Source organism: Mirounga leonina, unplaced genomic scaffold, assembly GCF_011800145.1.
Source record: "Mirounga leonina isolate KUSES-001 unplaced genomic scaffold, KU_Mleo_1.0 Mir_101609, whole genome shotgun sequence".
Classification (NCBI taxonomy): Eukaryota; Metazoa; Chordata; class Mammalia; order Carnivora; family Phocidae; genus Mirounga; species Mirounga leonina.
The window spans coordinates 13,442,453-13,465,596 of record NW_023270164.1 but is presented as its reverse complement, the minus strand read 5'-3'; the positions used below and the strand labels follow the sequence as shown (position 1 = coordinate 13,465,596).

Here is a 23,144-nt window from a genome sequence, read left to right as displayed (position 1 = left end):
AAAGTGCTTAGAATAGTGCCAGGCACCTGGTAAGCCCTCAGTAGTCATCAGTTATTATTCTCTAAGACCAAAGATTACCTTGCCCAATTCTACATTCAATTATTAACAGTTAACTATCAATTCTGGGTTTTGTTGGTATCTTAATAATATCAGAAGGGAGTAAACTAACAATTCTCATCAAATTGAGTTTCTCAATCTCCATGATTGAAGACCAGACTATGGAACAGTGGTCCCCAATGGTTCTGTACATCAGGGGGCATTTTTGATTGTCACTATGAATGGGTTGCTGCTGGAATTTAACACCAGGAGCCAGAGATGTTGTGGCTGAGGACAGTCCTACACAATAGAAAAACTACTTCACCAAATGCCCATAGTGCTTGAATTGATAAACACTGCCTTGAACTACAATGAACCCATCAGGATACTCACCTCTGAGGCCTAGGCAGCTAGTTGAGCCACGTCTGGACTTAATCTAAATGCAAGATCCCGTAGCTCTTATATTTATCTACAATTTCATATCTGATAATCACTCTGTCTGCTGGTTCCAGAAAGTTCAACCAATTAATCCAGATGGTATGTGCCAGCAGAAGAGCTCCTGCAGCTTCTGAAATTGGATCATCAATTCCAAGTATAATTGGCTCTCAACATTCTAGAGAGGGTCAGGGTCTGGTAACCCAGAAAGATCCCTTAAGGAAGAGGTTATCTCAGCCATATGCAAAACCACAGCAAGGGATTGGACTAGCATACTCACATTGGTGAGATCTTCAAAAGCTGATCTCTTTTTGCATCGTCTCTTAGGTGAACATGAAGAGATCTCTGCTTGGTAATTCTCCCCTCTCTAAAAAAGTAAAAGAGGTAAATGAGTATATCCAATCATGAACACTTTTCAGGGACTTCAGGTCATCTTTGGGGCTCAGGGGCAAACTCCAGAATCTCTAAGCAACTGGAGATGTATATAATAAACCCCAAAAAACTACAAAAGGAAATTTTGGCACTCACTGCTGCTTAGAGAGTCCCTAAAGGAGGTAATCATTGATCATGGGGACAAAACTAGGATGATGACCTTCAGTGTAACCCCTAGAATGAGCAAAATAGCTTGGTAAAGCTAGTTTTCCCTCTTAGTTCTCTCATCTTTATGGTTATCTGATCAAAGATTAACAACCACCACCACCCTGCCATTCCCAGTCATTCCTTTAATATGGATGCACTCAAGTAAATCAGTTCAATAATTTAACAAATATTTAAATATCTCTTACGTTAAGTATTTAAGATAGTCCCAATAAGGACAATAACACATATACCTAGATATCGGTCCAGGATCCCCTCTTTACTAGCTGTTGACCTTAGACAAATCGCTTACTCTTTCAGCCTCAATTTGCTTATCAGTAAAATTGGAATGAAAACCTACCTTATTTGAGGATCAAATAAGAGAATACATATTTTTGAAAGTCTGTATAGAGGCGCCTGGGTGGCCCAAATTCTGTGTTTTGAGAAAGGAGTTTGATAATCCATATTAACCTCTAATTGTTAGTGTCTATGAAGGAGAGGTAGCAGATGGGAGGAGAGGTGACTATTTTGGAGCAAAAGGGGCTTTCTTTCTAGGTATTGTTTATCTGTGCATACCTTACCCATCTCCCAAGTGAATGACACCATCTCTATGGGGCTACAGGTTAGGGTAAATCACACTGTAGTGCTCTTCTACTCATTAACAGTTTTTCTTTGGTGAAGGTCTCCTAAGTATTAAATCTCCTCTATGAAATGAGAACCCTGCCCTACTTTTATCAGAGAGTTGCTATAATGTGAAGCAGAGCATTAGGGTCACACCATCTATTTGCTCTGTTCTTCATCTACATCATGAACAGTTAGTACATGACACAGTAAGTGATCAGAAGTTTAGAGAATTGGATTCATAGTACAATAGACCAATCTAGCACAGCAGAGCAATCCTGAAAGAGCCAAGAAGAATTACTTCTATTTTCTAATTGATTAAGCTAAGAAATCAGTAAACTATTAGTCTTTTATCTAGTTCATGGTAAATAATCCTAGTGGAAATAATTAGCAAAAATATTTGGTGGTTACACAAATCTCACAAATTAGCTAAGAAATAAACTGTCAGTCTGCTATCCAATTCCCACTTAATATTACCAGTAGAAATAATCCAATTCCCACTTAATATTACCAGTAGAAATAATCAGCCCCAAATAAAATTCACAGATAAAAGTGAACTCAATAAAACTTAGACTTACAAAATGTGCCCCCAGAAAGCTGGATTTGGAAAAATAATTGCCACAAAAGAAAACTTATTATGGCAGAACTCTAATCAGCAAATCCAATATAGACAAAAATCTGATCGATGAATCAAATCTTTCTTACAAATTTATATATAAAAAAAATCTAGCCCCTCCATGAAAATCATTTTAGTAAAACGAAAAAATGAAAATGATTAGAAAATGTTTATCTATGCTGAGAGAAAACCAATCAAGGAAATAAAATTGGCCTAATGATGTTTGCTCCAGGAAATACTCCCTTAATGACAATTCATCAGTATTAGTAAAACTCTGGTTAAAATATGTATGGTGATGAACAAAGAACATCCCAGGGTCGGAATGACAGTGTCAAACTATCCACAAGGTCAAAATGGACACCGTCTTCAAATTTAATACTATAAAAAGCCATGATAATACATTTGTTGAAGATTAGCTTCATAGTCTCCCCCAGGATGCACTAAGCAGCCTCCCAGCAAGGTACTTTGAACATCTCCCAGACACTAAGAGTATAGACGTGATCATTAACAAGGGCTGAGTATTATTTGCTTCTGAAGGTTGTGAAGGACACCCTTCATTTCAGCTATGCATATATGGGAAAGGAGAGTTACACTTAGAATCCAAGTTCTAATTTGCTGGTCTTCTTAAACTACAAGCGCTACCACTCCTTCCCAACTTCTCAGATTAAACAACACATACTCAGAAAGATTTAGGGGTGAGGATAGGGACTGAGCCAACACAGAAAGAAGCTACTTGAGACACTGTTGGGAGAGACAGCTTGCTCTAACCTTTTCAGATTGGCCATGATCACTGGGCACAATTTTGCTCGACTGTGATTTCTTAGTCTCAGGTTTGGAGCTTCGGGATGGTAGAGGCAGTGGCATCTCTCACAGGTTCAGCAGTGTCTATCCAAGATAGGGCTGCAATGAGAAAGGGACTCTTTCAAACACCATTCACCAGACACTTCGCAGAATTCTCCGAAAACCCCTGAGAATACCCAGTCTCTTTTTAGCATCTCTAGAAGAAAATATACTTTGAGTTAGGCAGATCTGTGTTTAAATCTTAGTTCTACCACAATTAGCCTTAGGCAAGTGACAAACTCCCTGGGCTTCAGTTAGCTCATCTGTAAAATGGAGATAAGTATACCTACCTCTGCAGGGCACTGTTCCAATTAAACGAGATACTCTATATAAAAAGCCCAGCACAGTGCCTGTCATCCTCTGTGGGCACTGGAACTGTGGCCTACCTCCTAGTTTAGGCCTGGGAACACTAGGAACAAGTCACATGAGTGTTTTGTATTAAAAACGATCAAGAACATGCAGATCATATAGTATGGAAGCCAGCTGGAACGGTTAAGGTTCTTTAAAAGGCACAGGGTCCTGGCACAGCAATTACAATGATGCTACAGAGAAGATGCAAGAATACACTGCACACACATATATGCATGATAGGCCGGAGTATTCAAAGACTGCATTCAACCAAAAGAAACCATAATCCAGTTCCAGAGACACTTGGTAGGAAAAAAAAAAAAACCAAAAGATGAGATAACAATAGAAGGAACTAACTTATTGAAAATCACTTGACATAAAAATTTAACCATCATTACAGCCCTTGAGAGAGTCCTATCTTTGTCCCATCTTGGTGGGAGACCCCATTCTATGTTTTTTATGGTTCTTTCTTGTGAGTCCTCAATAGTTAGGATATACTTATGTGTCTTACGAGCAAATGCATTATTAGGAGGAATCTGTTTTTGGATATACAAGAGGCCCTTCCCACTCAGATGCAACTGCCCTTCCAACCTCACCCACATTCAATCTCCAAATTCAAATGCATTTGACAAAGAACAGGCTCCTGGAAGCGAGACCCTACAGGCAATGCAACAAGCTTACCATTCTGTACCAAATATTTCCAGCAATGGAGATATTAATGCAAATAAATCATGCATCTTATCCTATAAGTATTCACAAGTACAGCTCTAAATGTAACATAAAAATGTGGCAAATGATTTAATAAAAGTAAATACAAAGAACTACAGAAACACAATGCAAAGTCGATAATCTTGTCAGGGAAAGGGGTGGGAGAAGGCTTCATAGCGGAGATCATATATAATCTAGATTTAAATGACAAAGAGGTTCCCAAGTAGACTGGGGAGCTTTCCCGGCAAAGAAAGCCTGAGGCCAGGCAGAGACTTGACACGTCGAGCATGGCAGATGCAGGGACACCCAAGTTTCCTGGAGTGTAGAGTATAAAAAATGTATTGGGGAGGAGTTAGAAAGGGGCTGAATGCTAGGCTGGAGGCAGGCTGGTAAGAAAGGGAAGCAGAGAAGACTGCAGCTTGAGGGGAAGGTTTAAGAAAGGAGAAAGGCTGATTTTGGATGAAGAAGTATTAAACATTTTGTCAGTCAGGAAAAGTCAGTACAAGTATGTGCCTTCACATTTATTACCTCAGTTGATCCTCACAACAAAACTGTGGGGGTACACAGTACAAATACAATTCTTCCCATTTTAGAGGCCTCGGTGTGTTAAGTGACTTACTACACAGGACAAACTACTGAGCACTATAGGTCACCCAGCTCTTTCCAGGGCTCTTTCTAAAATACCATGAAGTCTCTCCAATCATACTCAAAAGCACTCCAAAACAGTCCATGGTCCAAATCGAAAGGCTGTACTGTGGTAGTGTAAGGAGACAGAATGAGCAGGTATTTTTTTTAAGAAGCAACTGGGTTTCTAAACCAGACAACTTAACATCTTTGAGGCTTAATTTTCTCATTTGCAATAGAGGTATACCACCATTTACTTGCAGAAGCAACATATGACTCCAAAGTAAATTTGTATGTGTGAAACCTAACCCATGGTAGGCCCTCAAAATAAGTGGTGCATCTTACTTTCCCTCTCTTCCCCCAAATCCAAACCTATTTTCCATCTCATCTTTCAAAACTCAGCCGAGCAGCAATAAAGCCAAATTGGGTGCACCCACCCTTAAATGCACTGTATGAAAACCACTTACTCTGCTGTTATTATTCACACCTCGGACAATTTTTTTATGGATGACCAAAGACTCATGTCCTGAAACTTTCATCTTTCAAGGGGAAAGAAAAAATAGACTGAACTCAACAGGCTAGAAAACTTCCAGCTGATGACATCACAGGATAACTAAACCTCAGAGAGAATAAGGTTATCCAGATGATATTCATACACCACCTTCATTATCCTGGACACTAATCACTTGTTTTGGGGGACACACACAGTGACTTAAGTAACTAGTTTCTCTGCCATTAGGAAGGGGGAGGGGATTGACTCCACTAAAAACAAGCTTTCATTAAGGGACATTCAGCAGAACATTATTGACTTCTACCACCTACAGAACGGGGCCTTACTTGGACGAGAAAATTAGAATCCTTTCCACTTTCCAGACTTTCCATCTTCCGTACATATACACTGATAAGTGTGGGAGACTCCATTGCGCATCCCAGAACTGGTGCTAAAACCCAAACAGGGGCAAGTTGGCTCATTTAGAAGCCCCGTTGCTTAGACTCCAAGACTGTAGATCAAGACAGTCTACAGGAAACAACAGCAACTTCATTTTATATCTAAAAGCAGGTTACAGACAGCAAGACACTGGGGAGAGAATGCAGCACCGTGTCCATGAAAGCAGCACTGGGCTGGGAAGAATGCCTAGGCTCTCTGACTCTGGCCCAGGCTGGCTGGATGATGCTAGGCAAGTCCCTTTTCCCTCTCTAGGCCTTTGTTTCCCCACCTAAGAAAATGAGGCCATGGGACCAGAGCCTCCTAGCTAGTCCAACCATGGTCAACAGATCAGCAACATTAGCATCACCTGGGAGCTCGTTAGCAATTTAAAATCCCAGGCCCCAAGCTAGACCTACCAAATCTGAAAGTGCAAGTTAACAATATCCCCCAGGTGATTTGTATGCACTTCAAAGTTTAAAAAGCACTGTTCTAGGGTCCTTTGGCCTCTGACATTCTAGGATCCTAAGTGGACCAAAGCACAGAGAAGTGGGAAAGCCCAGAGCTGCAGCGGTTGGAGCATGGGATAGAGGAGAGCCAGTGGAGATAAAAGCGGTAACAAAGGAGAGAGCACACGTTTCCGTCCTTTTTCATATCCTCCAACCTGTAATTCAAAGACATCCCGCAAGTAGCACTGTCTGACTTAAATACGTCCTGTGGATGAAACTGATCCTCCACACTTCCACTTGTGAAAAGACGTTTTGTAAATGTACTCTGATTCAGGCATGTGTACTGGTCGCTCTATCTGAAAGCTAGGACACAGTCCCATTTCTTTTGCCATCTCACCCTCTAAAACACATTCCCTGCCCAACTTCGCACAAACTGCTGACTGACAGCAGAACAAAACAAAGGTTTCATGGCAGGGATGCCTTGCTTGCCGGCGAGAGAAGACAGCGTGTTCACAAGGGGCTGGAGTAGTGCTCAGGCATCAACCCGCTTGCGACAGGGCCGGACATTCGAGCGGGCCGTATAAGCCCAAAGGCGCCTACCTCACACCGAGATTGAGGGCAGAACATGAAGATCATGGACGCACTCCTAGACCAGGAGAGGCCCGGGAAATGAACGGAGCTCCGCGTTGTAGCGACCTGTGTCCTTCTCAACCTGGCCTGGGCTCGCTCCAATCTGCCCAGTAGCGAATTTTGAAAATTACAGCCCCAGGAGGAAGCGCAGTGGAGATTGGCCAGCAGGGGCCAATCAGCGGGCACCGTTGGGGCGTATGCGCCCCTAGCACGGAGGGGCGGAGCTGGGTATTTTTAAATTGAACTGGGCGGCTAATAGCCTTCGCATTGGGGCGTGGTTTCGAGTACAACTGGCTGAACCCGGCAGGGCTGACCAGCCGAGTACTGGGTCAATTTAAAGAGGCGTTTTTTTTTTTAAATAATCCTGCCGGAGGATGGGGACGAGAGTGGCTGCGTAATGCAGATTTAGACCAATTAAAACATTAACATTAACAACCCTCTGTAGAGTCAAATGTTAACTCCTGCTGGCTTCACAAATGACCTTGTGAGGGAATCAGGGCAGAAATTATTGCCCCTATTTTATGGATAAGCACCCAAAGTGCAGTAGAGCTAATAGTAGCTAACATTAATTTACCACTAGCTCTGTGCTAAATGCTATAAATTTTTATTCTTTTAAATCCTGTCCAAAAAGATAGGTACTTTTATTAGTGCCATTTTACAGATAACAAAATTGTAGCTTGCTAACTGCCCAATATCACAAACCTGAATTGTGGCAAAGCAGGTATTACAACTAGATATTCTCATTCATTTCACTCACTCATTCACTCACTCATTCATTCATTCATCCATTCATTCATCCAACAATTACTGAGCACCTGCTTTGTTCCAGGAGCTAGAAAAACTATATATGAGTAATTGACAAAAGACTTGGAAGAATTAACAGCCCTGCCCTATCCTCTGAAGATGAAAAGAGTAAATGGAGATACCAAGGATAAAATCCAGGACTTGCTGCATACACAGCAGCTAGCTACTCTACCACTAAACTACATCCCTGCCTTTACTATCAGCCCATTCTCCTTTTAGTATCTCACAGCTTCTACATTAAAAGTGGAATACTCACATGATCCCAGGCCCTCTTCTCTTTTCAATCTCCCTAGGTTATCTCATCCAGAGCCACGACTTTAAATATCATCTAAAAGCTGGCCCTGAACTCCAGATTCATAAATCCAAATGACTACAACACATCTCCGCTTGGATGTCTGATAGACAACTCAAACTCAATATGTTCACAATGTTTACCAAAGCTGATTCTTCTTCCAGTATCTCCCATTTCAAAAATTGGTACCACATCAAACTTGTTAATCAAGCCAGAAACCTGGGTATCATCCTCGATTCAAACTCTCTTCCATCACCTTACCTTCCCATATCCAATCCTTCAACAAGTCCTATTGATTCTACCTTAAAATTATACCTTATATCCATCCACTTCTCTCCACCTCCACTGCCACCACAGTCTCTCATCTGGACCACTGTCAAGAGCCTCCAAGCTGCTCTCCCCCTTTCCAATCTTGATCTTCTCTAATGTGAATACAATACAAGATCAATCTTTAAAAAAAAAGAAAAGAAAAGAAAAAATATATCATCTTTCTCTCATGCTTTAGTGGTTTCCCACAGAACTTAATATCCAAACTCCTTACTGTGATCTACAAAGTCTTGCCCATATCATCAACCTCATCTCATACCACTCTTTCTTGTTCACTACATTCCAGCCATAATGGTCGTCTTTCAGGGCTTTGAATATAATAAAATCCTTCTCTTCAGAATCTTTGTACATGATGTTCCCACTGCCTGGAACATTCTTCCCTCCATTCTTTAAATTACTTGTTTTTTTCTGATGCTTCAACTCTCAGCTTAAATGCCCCCTCTTCAGAGAGGCTTTCTCTGACCATGTTATCTAAAGTAGTATTCTCCTCCCACTCCTTTATACTCTATCTCAGCCCCTTACATTTATTTTAGAGTAATTATTGCTATTTGTAATTTTTAACCTATCTCCTCATTCAGGAATGCAAGGTCCTTACCTAGAGAGTATTATGCTAAGTGAAGTAAGTCCTACAGAGAAAGACAAATACCTTATGATTTCACTTATATGTGGAATATAAAAAACAAATGAACAAACAAAAAAAAACAGAAACAGACTCAGAAATAAAGATGTACTTCATATATACAATGGACTATTACCCAGCCATCAGAAAAGATGAATACCTACCATTTGCATCAACATGGATGGAACTGGAGGGTATTATGCTAAGTGAAATAAGTCAAGCAGAGAAAGACAATTATCATATGGTTTCACTCATATGTGGAATATAAGGAATAGCGCAGAGGACCACAGGGGAAGGGAGGGAAAACTGAATGGGAAGAAATCAGAGAGGGAGACAAACCATGAGAGACTCTGGACTCTGGGAAACAAACTGAGGGTTACAGAAGTGAGGTGGGTGGGGCCGTGGGGTAACCAGGTGATGGGTATTAAGGAGGGCACGTGTTGTGATGAGCACTGGGTGTTATACGCAACTAATGAATCGTTGAACACTACATCAAAAACTAATGATGTACTCTATGTTGGCTAACTGGACATAACAATAAAAAATAATAAATAAATAAATAATAAAGAGAATGAACTGGTAGCTGTGTGGAGGGGGGACAGATAAAGGGGATTAAGAGGTAAAAACTTCCAGTCACAAGGATGAAAAGTAAAGTGTAAGGAATATAGTCAATAATATTGTAATAACTTTATATGGTGACAGATGGTAACTACACTTATTGTGGTGAGCATTTTGTGATGTATGTAATTATCGAATCACTATGTCATATACCTAAAACTAATATATTTCAACTATACTTTAATTATAATTTTTAAAATTCTAAAAATAAAAAAACTAAAATGTATAATAAAAAAATAAAACAAAACAAAAAGAATACAAGACCCATAACTATATGGACCATATCCATTGTGCTCTATCTCTAGTCATTAGCATTAATAATAGTTAATATTTATCAATTGCTTACTCTATGTTTGATGCTGTTCTGAGACTCACAATAATACAATGAGGTGTTAATATCCCCATTTTGCAGAAGAGAAACTTGGAGTACAGAGAAGTTTAGTAACTTGCCTGAGATCACACAGCTAGCAAGTTATTGGACTGGGATTTAAACCCAAGCAATCTGATTTCAGAGACAAACACATATTCATTACCCTATACCTGGCTCTTTGATAAATGATTAAAAAATACTTGTTAACTAAGCAATTTAGTATCTTCTTTTAAGGGTAATCACTGTGGACAAGTGCCCCACTGGGATGCACTAAAGAAGAAATACAGTGTTAACCCAAGTCACTTTAAGTCTTCTTTATTTTCTTTAATTTTTATTATTCAAGTATAGTTGACATACAATATGATCTTAGTTTCAGGGGTACAATATAGTGATTTGACAATTCTATACATTACACAATGATCACCATGATAATTGTAGTTACCATTTGTCAACACACAACATGATTATAATAATATAATATTCCCTGTGCTGTACTTTCAATTTCCCTGACTTTTATTTTAAAACTGTAAGTTTGTACCTTCACCTACTTTACCCATCCCCTCCTTCCAACAACCACCAATTTGTTCTTTCTTTATGAGTCTGTTTCTATTTTTTTTGTTTGTTCATTTGTTTTTGAGATTCCACATATAAGTGAAATCATATGGTATTTGTCTTTCTTTGACTTATTTCACTTAACATTACATCCTCTACATCCATTCATGTTGTCATAAATGGCAAGATCTCATTCTTTTTTACAGCTGAGTACTATTCTGTTATACACACACACACAAATATCTTCTTTATTCATCTATCAGTGGACACTTAGGTTGCTTCCATTTCTTGGCTATTGTAAATAATGCTGCAATAAACATAGGGGTGCATATATATCTCTTCAAGTTAGTGTTTTCATTACCTTGTGTAAATACTCAGTAGTGGAATTACTTGATAATATGATATGTCTATTTTTAATTTTTTGAGAAACCTCCATACTATTTTCCACAGTGGTTGCACCAATTTACATTCCCACAAATGACACACGAGGGTTCCCTTTTCTCCACAATCTTGTCAATACTTGTTCTTATTTTTTTTTTGATACTAGCCATTCTGACTGGTTGCAAAGTGAGATCTCATTGTGGTTTTGATTTTCTTTTCCCTGATGATCAGTGATGTTCAGCATCTTCTCATGTGTCTGTTAGCTATCTGTATGTCTTCATTGGAAAAATGTCTACTCAGGTCCTCTGCTCATTTTTTCATTGGATTATTTGGTTTGTTGGTGTGGGGTTGTATAAGTTCTTTATATATTTTGGATACTGTTTACAAACATAGCATTTGCAAATATTTTCTCCCATTCAGTAGGTTGCCTTTTCATTTTGTTGATGGTTTCATTCACTGTGTGTAACCTTTTATATTTTGGTTTAGTCCCAACAGTTCATTTTTGCTTTTGTTTCCCTTGCCTGAGAAACATAAATATGTTTCCAAGACTGATGCCCAAGATATTACTGCCTATGCTTTCTTTCAGGAATTCTATGGTTTCAGGTCTCACATTTGGGTCTTTAATCTACTTTGAGTTTATTTTTGTATATGGTGTAAGAAAGGGGTCCCATTTTTCCAATGCCATTTATTGAAAAGACTGTCTTTTCCCCATTTTATATTGTTCCCTCCTTTGTCATAGATTAATTGACCATATAAGCATGGATTTATTTCTGGGCTCTCTATCCTATTCCATTGATCTATGTGTCTATCTTTGTGCCAGGACAATACTGTTTTGATTACTATAGCTTTGCAGTAAAATTTGAAATCAGAGATTATGATACCTCCAGCTTTGTTCTTCCTCAAGATTGCTTTGGCTAATCAAAAGGAATGAGATCTTGCCATTTGCAATGACGTGGATGGAACTGGAGGGTGTTATGCTGAGCGAAATAATCAATCAGAGAAAGACATGTATCATATGACCTCACTGATATGAGGAATTCTTAATCTCAGGAAACAAACTGAGGGTTGCTGGAGTGGTAGGGGGTGGGAGGGATGGGGTGGCTGGGTGATAGACATTGGGGAGGGTATGTGCTATGGTGAGTGCTGTGAATTGTGTAAGACTGTTAAATCACAGATCTGTACCTCTGAAACAAATAATACATTATATGTTAAGAAAAAAAAGAATAAGAAGAAGATAGCAGGAGGGGAAGAATGAAGGAGGGGAAATCGGAGGGGGAGACGAACCATGAGAGACGATGGACTCTGAAAAACAAACTGAGGGTTCTAGAGGGGAGGGGGGTGAGAGGATGGGTTAGCCTGGTGATGGGTATTAAAGAAGGCACGTTCTGCATGGAGCACTGGGTATTATACACAAACAATGAATCATGGAACACTACATCAAAGACTAATGATGTATGGTGATTAACGTAACAATAAAAAAATTTTAAAAAAATATTGCTTTGGCTATTTGGGGTCTTTTGTGGTTCCATACAAATTTTAGGATTATTCTAGTTCTGTAAAAAATGCTGTCAGTGGGGCACCTGGGTGGTTCAGTTGGTTGGGCCTCTGCCTTCCGCTCAGGTCATGATCCCAGGAAGCCTGTTTCTCCCTCTCCCTCTGCTGCTCCTCCTGCTTGTGCTCTCTCACTCTCTCTGTCAAATAAATAAATAAAATCTTTACTAAAAATGCTGTTGGTATTTTGTTAGGGATTGCAATGAATCTATAGATTGCTTGGGTTAGTATGGACATTTTAACAATATCTTTTTTGAGAGAGAGAGAGAGAGAGCATGAGCAGGGTTAAGGGCAGAGGGAGAGAGAGAATCTCAAGTAGGCTCCATGCTCAGTGCAGAGCCCGACACAGGGCTCAATCTCAAGACCCTGAGATCATGACCTGAGCCAAAATCGAGAGTCAGATGCTTAACCTATTGAGCTTCCCAGGTGCCCAGACATTTTAACAATATTAATTCTTCCAACCCATTATCATGATATATTTTTCCATTTGTTTGTGTTGTCTTCAATTTTTTTCATCAATGTTTCATAGTTTTCACAGTATAGGTCTTTCACCTCTTTGGTTCAATTTGTTTCTAGGTATTTTATTCCTTTTAGTGTAATTGTAAATGGGATTGTTTTTCTTAATTTCTCTTTCTGCTACTCCATAATTAGTGTATAGAAAGCCACAGATTTCTGTATATTAATTCTGTATCCTACAACCTTACTGAATTTATTAGTTCTAATAGCTTTCTGGTGGAGTCTTTAGAATTTTCTACACATAGTATCACGTCATCTGCAAATAATTACAGTTTTACTTCTTTACCAATTTGGGTGATATGTATTTCTTTTCCGTGTCTGATTTCTATAGTTAAGACTTCCAGTACTGTGGCAAATAAAAGACTGTAAGCCCTTCTTTAGTCAAGAGAGGAAAAGTTCTATCTACCAAAACAACAGCAATATAAAAATTACAAAAGAAGCCATTTCATTTTTCCTATTCTTCCCGCTTTTCAAAAAACAAAAAAGTTATTGAGCAAAAGAACATTTCCAAAAATGTTTGTTTGTTTTTCTCTCAACCTTCACACCTCCAGTTGACTTAACCTCTCCTTCGTGTTCCACTCAGAGAGAACACTGAGAAAAGAGGAAATAGCCCTTTGACTCTATCACTTTCCAATATTTCCCTCTTCCCAGGCAGACAACATTCTCATAAACTCTCCTTTCTCCTCCCCGCTACATCCCTCATATTAAAACCCGATAGAAAAGACACTACATCAAAAACTAATGATGTAATGTATGGTGATTAACATAACATAAAAAAAAAAAACCGATAGAAAAGATCTGCTATTATCTACTTTACTTTTACATGAAAATATATTCCAGATGGATCCAAGATTTAATTGTGAAAATGAAACCATGGAAATACCAGACAAAATATAAAAGAATATTTTATAACCTTCAGAAGGAAAAATTTTTCAAAAAAATTAAAGATAGCAAAAGCCTCAATAATTTTTAATAGCTAAAAATTGAAAATTTGTTTGGCAAAACAAATTTTTTAAAAAGAAAAGGGCACCTGGGTGGCTCAGTTGGTTAAGCGACTGCTTTCGGCTCAGGTCGTGATCCTGGAGTCCCTGGATCGAGTCCTGCATCGGGCTCCCTGCTCAGCAGGGAGCCTGCTTCTCCCTCTGACCCTCCCCCTCTCCTGTGCTCTCTCTCTCTCATTCTCTCGGTCTCCAATAAATAAATAAAATCTTTAAAAAAAAAAATTTGGGGGGGGGGCACCTGGGTGGCTCAGTCGTTAAGCGTCTGCCTTCGGCTCAGGTCAGGATTCCAGGGTCCTGGGATCGAGCCCCGCATCGGGCTCCCTGCTCGGCGGGAAGCCTGCTTCTCCCTCTCCCACTCCCCCTGCTTGTGTTCCCTCTCTCGCTGTGTCTCTCTCTTCAAATAAATAAATAAAATCTTTAAAAAAAAAATTTTTTTTTAAAGAAAAAAAGCCAGTGTAGCTATATTAATATCAGATAAAGTAAACTTCAGAGCAAAGTAAATTAGCATAGACACAGAGAAATATTACATAATGATAAATGGGTCAATCCACAAAGAAGACACAGCAACCTTACTGACATCCAAAGCATAATGAGGGAATACTATGAGCTCTATACACATAAATTTCACAATTTAATTGAAATGGACAAATTCTTTGGAAATCACAAACTACCACGATGTACCCAATATGAAATACATCATCTGAATAGCTCCATAGTTTTAAAAAAAGTCAATTTGTAATTTTAAAATTCTCAAAAAAAGAAGTCTCTAGGCCAAGATTATTTCACTGGAGAATTAAACTAAATCTTTAAAGAATAATTAACACCAATTCTACACCATCTCTTCCAGAAAATAAAGAGGAGAGAACACTTCCCAACTCATATGAAAACACTTCTACCGTGATATCAAAAGCAAAGACTACGAAAAAAGAAAAACACATACCAATCTTCCCTCATGAAAAGAGATGCAAAATCTTCAACAAGATATTAGCAAACAGAATGTAGCAATTATAAAAAATATTATATACTATGACCAAGTGTGGTTTATTCCAGGGATGCGAGACTGGTTCAAAAAAATCAATCCACATAATCTATCACATTAACAGGCTAAGGAATCCACAAAAATAAGAAAACTATTAAAACGAATAAATGAGCTCAAGGCTGTAAAATCAATATACAAAACTCAATTGTATTTCTATAGCCTTGCAAGGAACTATCTGAAAATAAAATTAAGAAACCAATTCCATTTATAATGGCATCAAAAGGAGCCAATTACTTAGAAATAAATTCAACAAAAGAAGTACAAGACTTGTACACTGAAAACCACAAAACATTATTAAGAAAAAGTAAAGACCTAAATAAATGTAAAGACATCCCATGCTCATCAACTGAAATACGTACTTAGTTAAGATGGCATCCCTCTCAAATTGATCTACAGAATCAACAAAATCTCTATCAAAATCTGTGTAGAAAAAAGATAACATAGCAGACCTGAGAATGTTATCATCTGAAAATCCTGCAGGCAAGGTTGACCCTTAGCTAGGATCTAGGAACTTGGATTTGGGGAGGATTCCCACCACCCTAACCCATAAAAGTAGTTCACTGTACCTTCATTGTGCAAACAATATGGCTTATGGTGAACACGAGATTTCCTCCTGGGACTTTGGAATTTCGGTATGTACTAGGCAGAGGGTTGCCTGCACGACCAGCCTCCAGCAAAAATCCTTGGCATCGAGTATCTAACTAGAGTCCCTTGTAAACATCATTTCACACATGTCACAACTCTATACCGGGAAAAGTTATGCTAAATGAAAGAAGTCAGTCACAAAAGACCACAATACCAAATAATTTCATTTATATTAAATGTCCAAAATAGGCTGATCTATAGAGACAGAAAGAAAATTAGTGATTGCCTAAGGCTGGGTAAGTATAGGGTTAGGGGAGCTGGGGCGTGATGGCTACAGGGTATGAAGTTTCTTTTTTTGGTGATGAAAATGTTCTAAAGTTGATTATGGTGATAGTTCCACAACTCTGTGAATATACTAAGAATCATTGAGTTGTACACTTTAAAAAGGTGAACTACATGGTATTCGAATTATATTTTAATAAAGCTGTTTTAAAAATAACTAGCTAATAAAAATATATTGGTTCTTTCAAAAAAAAATTCTGTTTAAGAGTAGCAAGAAAGGACTCAGTAGAACCAGTTAGGAAGTTGCTGCAATAAGCCAGGCAGTTCGGACCGAGGTGATTCAACCTTCTTGGCCATGGCCAAGCACTTCTATATGGTTCTGGGCATGGCAATTCTTGAACCTAGTGATATCCCTTGCAGGATAAATGAAAATCAGTAACACACAGTCGTTCTCCTCAAGCATTTGGAAAGATAAAGCTCATAATGAAATAGAACAGACACTGCTTTCCTTGAACCTATAAACATCTTTTCTGAAGGAAATGTATCAATAAATGTAACACACACAAAAAGTGCGGTTTTTAGGGTGGGGAGTGATTCTATAAGGAAGGAATCACCAATTTCCCTTTTAATTTGAGGAATGCCTTGGCAAAACGGGCTTCGGTAAAGGGGTGATCGCCTACCTTCTGGAAACACGTTTTCCAAGCAGGGGCGACCTCCTAGTGGCTACATGGACTCATTACCTCCATTTACCCTCTCGATTGAGAGCCACAGGCACGGGTCTCAGCCTAACACCCCCACGGCGCAAGGACATGACCAAGCTGAAGACTAGGCCAGTCTTCATCCCATTTTAACGTCCCTAAAACCTGGGGGATCCTTAACAGAGTCGCTGGGGGCGTGAGGGATGCCTACCAATACCATGAGGGAACTCGAAAGGCTTCCCGCTTCCAGATCCCCTTCCTCTCGTCCAAGAGTCTTGCCTTAAAACATTCCTTCACTGACAAAGACACCAACAGAGGAGAGGATTAAAAGTTTTGTCGCCAGGCGCCTGGGTGGCTCAGTCGCGCCTCAGTCCGTTAAGTGTCTGCCTTGGGCTCAGGTCATGATCCCGGGGTCCTGGGTTCAAGCCCCACATCGGGCTCCCTGCTCAGCCGGGAGCCTGCTTCTCCCGCTGCCCCTCCCCCACCCACCCCACCCCCACCCCCCGCGTCAAATAAGTCAGTAAATTAAAAAAAAGAAAAAAAACTTTGTCCCCAGTTGATACTATATTTTAGTACTTTTCGTCAGACATTCGAGACAAGTTTGTTGGCTTGACAGGAAAAAGAAAAAAATGCGATTCACAGCCTAGCTTCCTCAGCTACATCTCCAGCTCCGACACAAAATACGTCGACGTACTTACATACGGAAGGCGAAAGGCTCTTTTAAATGCCTAGAAAATTAAGTTGGACCTCGAACAAACCATCGACGACGGACTGACACAAACCCTCGGCTTTGTAAAGGGACTGCCCCCCGAGTAGTAGGAAACAGAAACAAACAAAACAAGACACAAAAACCAAACACGGACGAGGGCCCCAATAAGTGACTAACCGCCTCAGGAAAACGGCCTCAGAGCAACCGCCTCCAGCAAAAGCCGCCGCCAGCAAAAGCCGCCTCCGCAAATGGGTCCCGGAGGCCGCCGTCGGACCCCACCATTGTCACCAGCAGGGGGGGCTAACGGATCAGCGCTCCGTTCAGTCAGCCTCGAAACCACCAGATGGGGCCAAAAGATCAGAGGAGGGACCCCTTAGCCATTTCTTTTTCTCTGGAAATTTCTCTTCGGACCCTAGAAGAAAGAAAAGGGGTACCACTCTCTGCGCGGGCACACGCACACCCACCTCCAAAATGATGGAAGTGGGTAGTGCCTCGTCTAGCCGGACCACCTCCCCCCCCCCCCCCCGGCCGTGATCCAGCCCCCCACTGACAAAAATCCGGATTAAAATAGCACCCGTTTCCGAGGGTGCCTGGGTGGCTCAGTTGGTTAAGCGGCTGCCTCCGGCTCAGGTCATGATCCTGGAGTCCTGGGATCGAGTCCCGCATCGGGCTCCCTGCTCGGCGGGGAGTCTGCTTCTCCCTCTGACCCTCCCCCCTCTCATGTGCTCTCTCTCATTCTCTCTCACACAAATAAATAAATAAAATCTTTAAAAACTAAAATTAAATTAAGAAATTACTAGAACTGATAAGTGTAATATTCAAGCTCATGATACAATGTCAATTGGGGCGCCTGGGTGGCTCAGTTGGTTAAGCGACTGCCTTCGGCTCAGGTCATGATCCTGGAGTCCCGGGATCGAGTCCCGCATCGGGCTCCCTGCTCTGCAGGGAGTCTGCTTCTCCCTCTGACCCTCCCCCCTCTCATGTGCTCTCTCTCATTCTCTCTCTCTCAAATAAATAAATAAAATCTTTAAAAAAAAAAATAGCACCCGTTTCCGAAAAATGAGATGACGCACGTAGAACACAGTAGCGGGCAAATTTTCAGGCCCCGCTCCAGCCCCGCAGACTAAAAACGTCTGCGATGGAGCCCAACTACCTATTTTCACAAGTGCTCCAGGTGGTTCTGAGAAGTAGACTGCCCACTGAAATATTGCTACGGATTCCAGGACCCCGTGGCTTCTGAACTGTTTGCTGCCTGAAATTCCAAAAACCGTCATTTATTTGTTCCTTGAGCCCAGCCGTGTGCCCAGTATTGTGGCGGATACGATGAGAGACAGAGACGCCGCCCGCCAGGCTTTCAACGCAGGTGATCCAGGGATAGGAAAAGTTAATTAACTCTACCAGGCCAGACCTACTAAATGTCAGATGAATTACACAGACAAGAAGCAAATGTTCTAGGAAATCAGAGGAGGGAAATTTCCCAATTATAAGAGGGAGGAGCCTGACCAGAAATGGCCCCTGCCAAGCCAAGCCCACCTTTCACAAATAGCTATTAAGTCATTTTCTACAAGGAGGCAATAGAACAGACCTAAGCTGCCTAATTAAGCCTCCGCCTAAAAGGAAACCCCAGCAGTTATCTAAGAGTCCTCTTTTCTTTAACAGCTTCCCTCTGGAATAAAAAATGAGAATATTTATAGCATTTTAAAGTCCTTTATTGTCGCTCTCCACTGCTTCCATCGCTCATAGAAAAGACCAGACAGATATGCACAATACAGACATAACATAAATACTTGACAGAAGTAATTATGCAGCACCACTGCGAGATGTTCAGAATAGCTATCTAATTGTTCACTTTAGCATGGTTGCATGAAGCTGCTCTAAATGACATTGTGTATTTTCATGTCTGGAAAATAATGCAGAGAAAAAAAAGAAGTGGAGCTCCCATTTGTGTTGGTTCACAATAAATAATGTCTGTTAATCACTGGTATCACCGTGCATTTTCCAAATGGTCATGGTGTCATCCCATAAACTAAATTAGGCAGCCTAATCTGAGACTGGAAGATACTTCGTGAGACTAACAGGCAGACAGTGATTTCATGAAGGCTGATAGTTCAGCTCATTTCAATTTCATTTTGCCATTATTCATAACAATTACATTACAAACACAGGTCCCATTTTTATTACCTTAATAGCTCTTTCAAACCAAATGTAAACTGAAAGCGTAAAGTGTTGATTTGTACAGTTATTCACAAGTTTGTGTGGAAGAGATGTTTGTGTAGAATAAACGAAGTTAGAAAATGGATGATAATGGTTCCAAAAAAAAACCTGTGTCTACCATCTTTATGTTTGGCTCTTTTTTTTTAAAAGATTTTATTTATTGGGCCCCTGGGTGGCTCAGTTGGTTAAGTGATTGCCTTCGGCTCAGGTCATGATCCTGGAGTCGCTGGATCGAGTCCCGCATCGGGCTCCTTGCTCGGCAGGGAGTCTGCTTCTCCCTCTCCCACTCCCCGTTTGTGTTCCCTCTCTCGCTGTGTCTTTCTCTGTCAAATAAATAAATAAAATCTTTAAAAAAAAAAATATTTTATTTATTTATTTGAGAGAGAGAGAGCATGAGATGGGGGAGGGTCAAAGGGAGAAGCAGACTCCCTGGAGTCCCTAGGACTCCAGGATCATGACCTGAGCTGAAGGCAGTCGCTTAACCAACTGAGCCACCCAGGCACCCTTTATGTTTGGCTCTTAAAGGCTAATCTGAGTGCATAGTACTTCACCCATATTCACACACTAACATGGCATATTCCTTCTTTTGATTCTTTGAACATCCTTCTCCCCGACCCATCTGTTCCCACCTCTAGTCAGTATAGGCTGGTCTGAGAATCTCAGCAGTTTAAGAGAAAGAAGAGGCAGAGGATATACTGTAACCTATGACTGAGCCTCCTCATGTTTTTGTTGTTGGTTTCCCATCCAAATGCCACTCTTTTTTGCTCCTGGTTATCCTCCAGGATGGCAGGATTGGGGCGCCATGGGACAGGGCTCTAATCATCCATAATAGTTCTCTTTTTGTCATTCAGGGGATTGGGTAAGACATTTTCCAGGCCCAGATCATAGTCATTCCCTTCTGGGCTGGGAGACATAGAGGCTTTTTGTTTTTTAATCTTAGGGATATACATTCTTGGGCTTGGAGAATAAATACACGTTTTCTTTCTTTGCTGCTTATTCTACAGACATGAGCCAGATCCAGGAGCTCCAACTTTTTCTTTAATCATCAAAAGTTCTTGACAAAAAGGCGATAGAGGAAAAACAAGTCTTGTGCTGTAGATTTTAGCTCATCACCACTGACAAAGACTCCCTCCTTGACCAAAAGTTATTTTTTAATAAAAATTGTATGTATCTAAGGTATACAGCATGATGATTTGATATAGTCAGGCTCCTCTGAGACTTCTTCTCAACTAGGCCTCACCCTTGGCCTATAGAACTGCACGGGCACAAACAGTATCATCCTTTCCCTACATTAAGAGACGTGAACAAACACTAACACAGTTTCTATCAGCTCAAGGCCATGTCCCTAGGATGATGATCCCAGCCTCCTTAAAAGGCCTGCCTAAGAAAGTTCAACACTGCCAGAAGAATTTACTGTTTGTTTCAGCCAAAACCTGATTATAGGCCCCTGACCTCCCTTTCCTTAAAACATTTACTTTGGAAAACGTATCATTGTAAATCCTTTCTCCGTTCCTTTGAGATGTATCTTCTACAACCCAGAAATGTTTTTCTCAAAGACCTGGGAGCCATCCCTTTGAAATGTAATTATCAAGAAAGAAGGACCCCTGTCTCCTAATCTCTATGAAAGGGTAGGAGCCTAACTTTGATAAGTACCAGTTAGCACACACAGTTGCCCTAATCACACTGATCACCCCCCAACCAAACACACACACATACATACACACCCACGTTTCCCTCAGCAGTTTTTCCTTTAGCACACCCCAGCATTTAAAAAGCCTTCTGCTTCTTGTTTCAGTGGAGTTGAGCTCTGTTCATTGGAAGACTCTCTTCCTGGGCACCTGGGTGGCTCAGTCGGTTAAGCGTCTGCCTCCGGCTCATGTCATGATCCCAGGATCCTGGGATCAAGTCCCACATTGGGCTCCCTGCTCTGCAGGGAGTCTGCTTCTACCTCTGCCCCTTTCCCCACTTGTTCTCTCTCTCTCTCTCTTTCTCTCTCTCGCCTTCTCAAATAAATAAATAAATAAAATCCTTTAAAAAAGGAAGACTCTCTTCCTTACTGAAGTTGAATAAAATCTGTCTTGCCACTTTTAACAAATGTCTAGCTCTGTTTCTCTTTTATGCCATGAACTAACAAGATCAAAATTGTACAGCAGGGTTAAGACATGCAGTCTCAGGGGTAACAAAGAAAAGAAGAAATTGAAGTAGACGAAGAATACAAAACTATATTATTTAGGGGATCCTCCCAACTTATTTTTAATTCAGATGCATTTATTCTCATATATGAGGTTAAAGTGGAAATATGTAGAGAAAGGACAAGGGGAAGATAAGACAAGTCTTGGGCACAGTGTGAGCTATTTGGTGATGGGCTAATGTTTCCAAACTGGGGCAAAACTAAAGGCATCTCAAAGTCTAATGGATAATCCTCTAAAGAATATAGTAGCCAGCAATCCAGTACTGGCCATATAATGAAAAAGAATAAGTGGGGCTCAGGCCCTTTCATAACTTAAAAAAGTCTGTGCAAGGCTGACCCTGTCCCAAGGAGATTGGCCTTTTTTCTGGGATAATCAGCCTTCATGATGAAGGTTAGAGCTTGCTGGACCACTTAGACATCCAGAATCCTAAGAATGGAGCCACCAACTTTGTGTTGTCACTGTTCTCTATAGAAACAGTGATGTCATGAAGCAGAAATTCTGGTACCAGCTGGCCGTGAAGGCTTTAGGAGAGTATGGAGGGTTGAGCAAAGAAGCAACATCTCAGGTCAGACTGGAAGGGTCATCACAGCATCCCAAATAACAAGAAAGAAATCATTCCAAGGTCCTATAAAAGAGCCTACTCTGATACTACAAAGGTAGGGGCATCTTCTGACTTCTTTTTGACTAGCTACGGGGGTGTCTTGACAGTGAGGTGAAACTTCCTATTTCTGCTTTTATTCAGGATAACCAGAAAGGACTTTACCATTTTTTCTGTCTCTACATAAATCCAAAGATCTCTTGCCGCATAACTCTGAATCTCTAGTGGGAAACCCAAAGAAAAATAAGCTAAGATGGGAAAATTAATACTGTCTTATTCATAAAGGCTGGTGGCAATTCTGTATGTGAAAAATACAGACCCCCACCAAACCGGTAACTAATATGATTAGATTGTTCTGGAAACAAGAAGAGTAAAGAGAAAGGAAGTATCAAGGGATTGTAAGATGGACAAAATGTGAAATAAATATGTGTACCCTCCTAGAGAGAACAGAAAAGGGTTGTTGTATGGGAGACAGCCTGATGTGCTTTTGATGTGAAGGGCTACTGAGTTTGCCAGACTGCCACGCCTTTGCTGAGGTTGCTAGTTGCAGGCATTGTGACCCAACAAACTCCTTTGTCATACCCCAGGGTCAGAGGCAGCAGGGAAAAGCCTGGCCCATCAGTCTCGTCCAACAGCTGACGGGGGTGGCAGCCAGCTGCAGGTGCCCAAGAACTTGGCACTGCCCAGTTCCATCTAAAGGGGCACATCTCCCTTCTGGGTGGCACAATTTCAACCAAAAGTCTAAAATAACTTCATTATCAAGGTAATGAGTTCACAAATTTTATTTTTTTTTAATTCTTTAGGATTTGGACTGAGGCTGTATCCAAATCATATGAGGGACCTCTATGGCTCCTCTTCTTTTTTTCTAGGCTAGTCATCTCTAGCTTTAAAAAAAAAAAAAAAGGAAAGAAACTCTCTCTTCTGAGCGGGTATGGGAAGCCCTTTCCTAAAACTTTTTCAGGAAAATGTAGACATTATTGAAGTGAGA

At 40.6% G+C, this 23,144-nt stretch overlaps 1 protein-coding gene across 8 annotated transcripts in view; it reads right to left on the bottom strand.

The window, feature by feature from the left end:
* Positions 1-23,144, bottom strand: part of CCNB3 (cyclin B3) — a 91,725-nt gene that overhangs the window by 45,922 nt on the left and 22,659 nt on the right. For 3 of the 8 annotated variants that reach the window (XM_035004735.1, XM_035004797.1, XM_035004762.1), the window contains 3 exons: positions 17,330-17,564; positions 3,053-3,184; positions 752-838 (listed from right to left, as the gene is read on the bottom strand). In XM_035004735.1, coding sequence (XP_034860626.1) covers positions 752-838; positions 3,053-3,148 — 183 coding nt within the window. In that variant the 5' untranslated portion in view covers positions 3,149-3,184; positions 17,330-17,564. The other 5 variants (XM_035004756.1, XM_035004789.1, XM_035004780.1 and 2 more) reach the window with 5 other exon arrangements.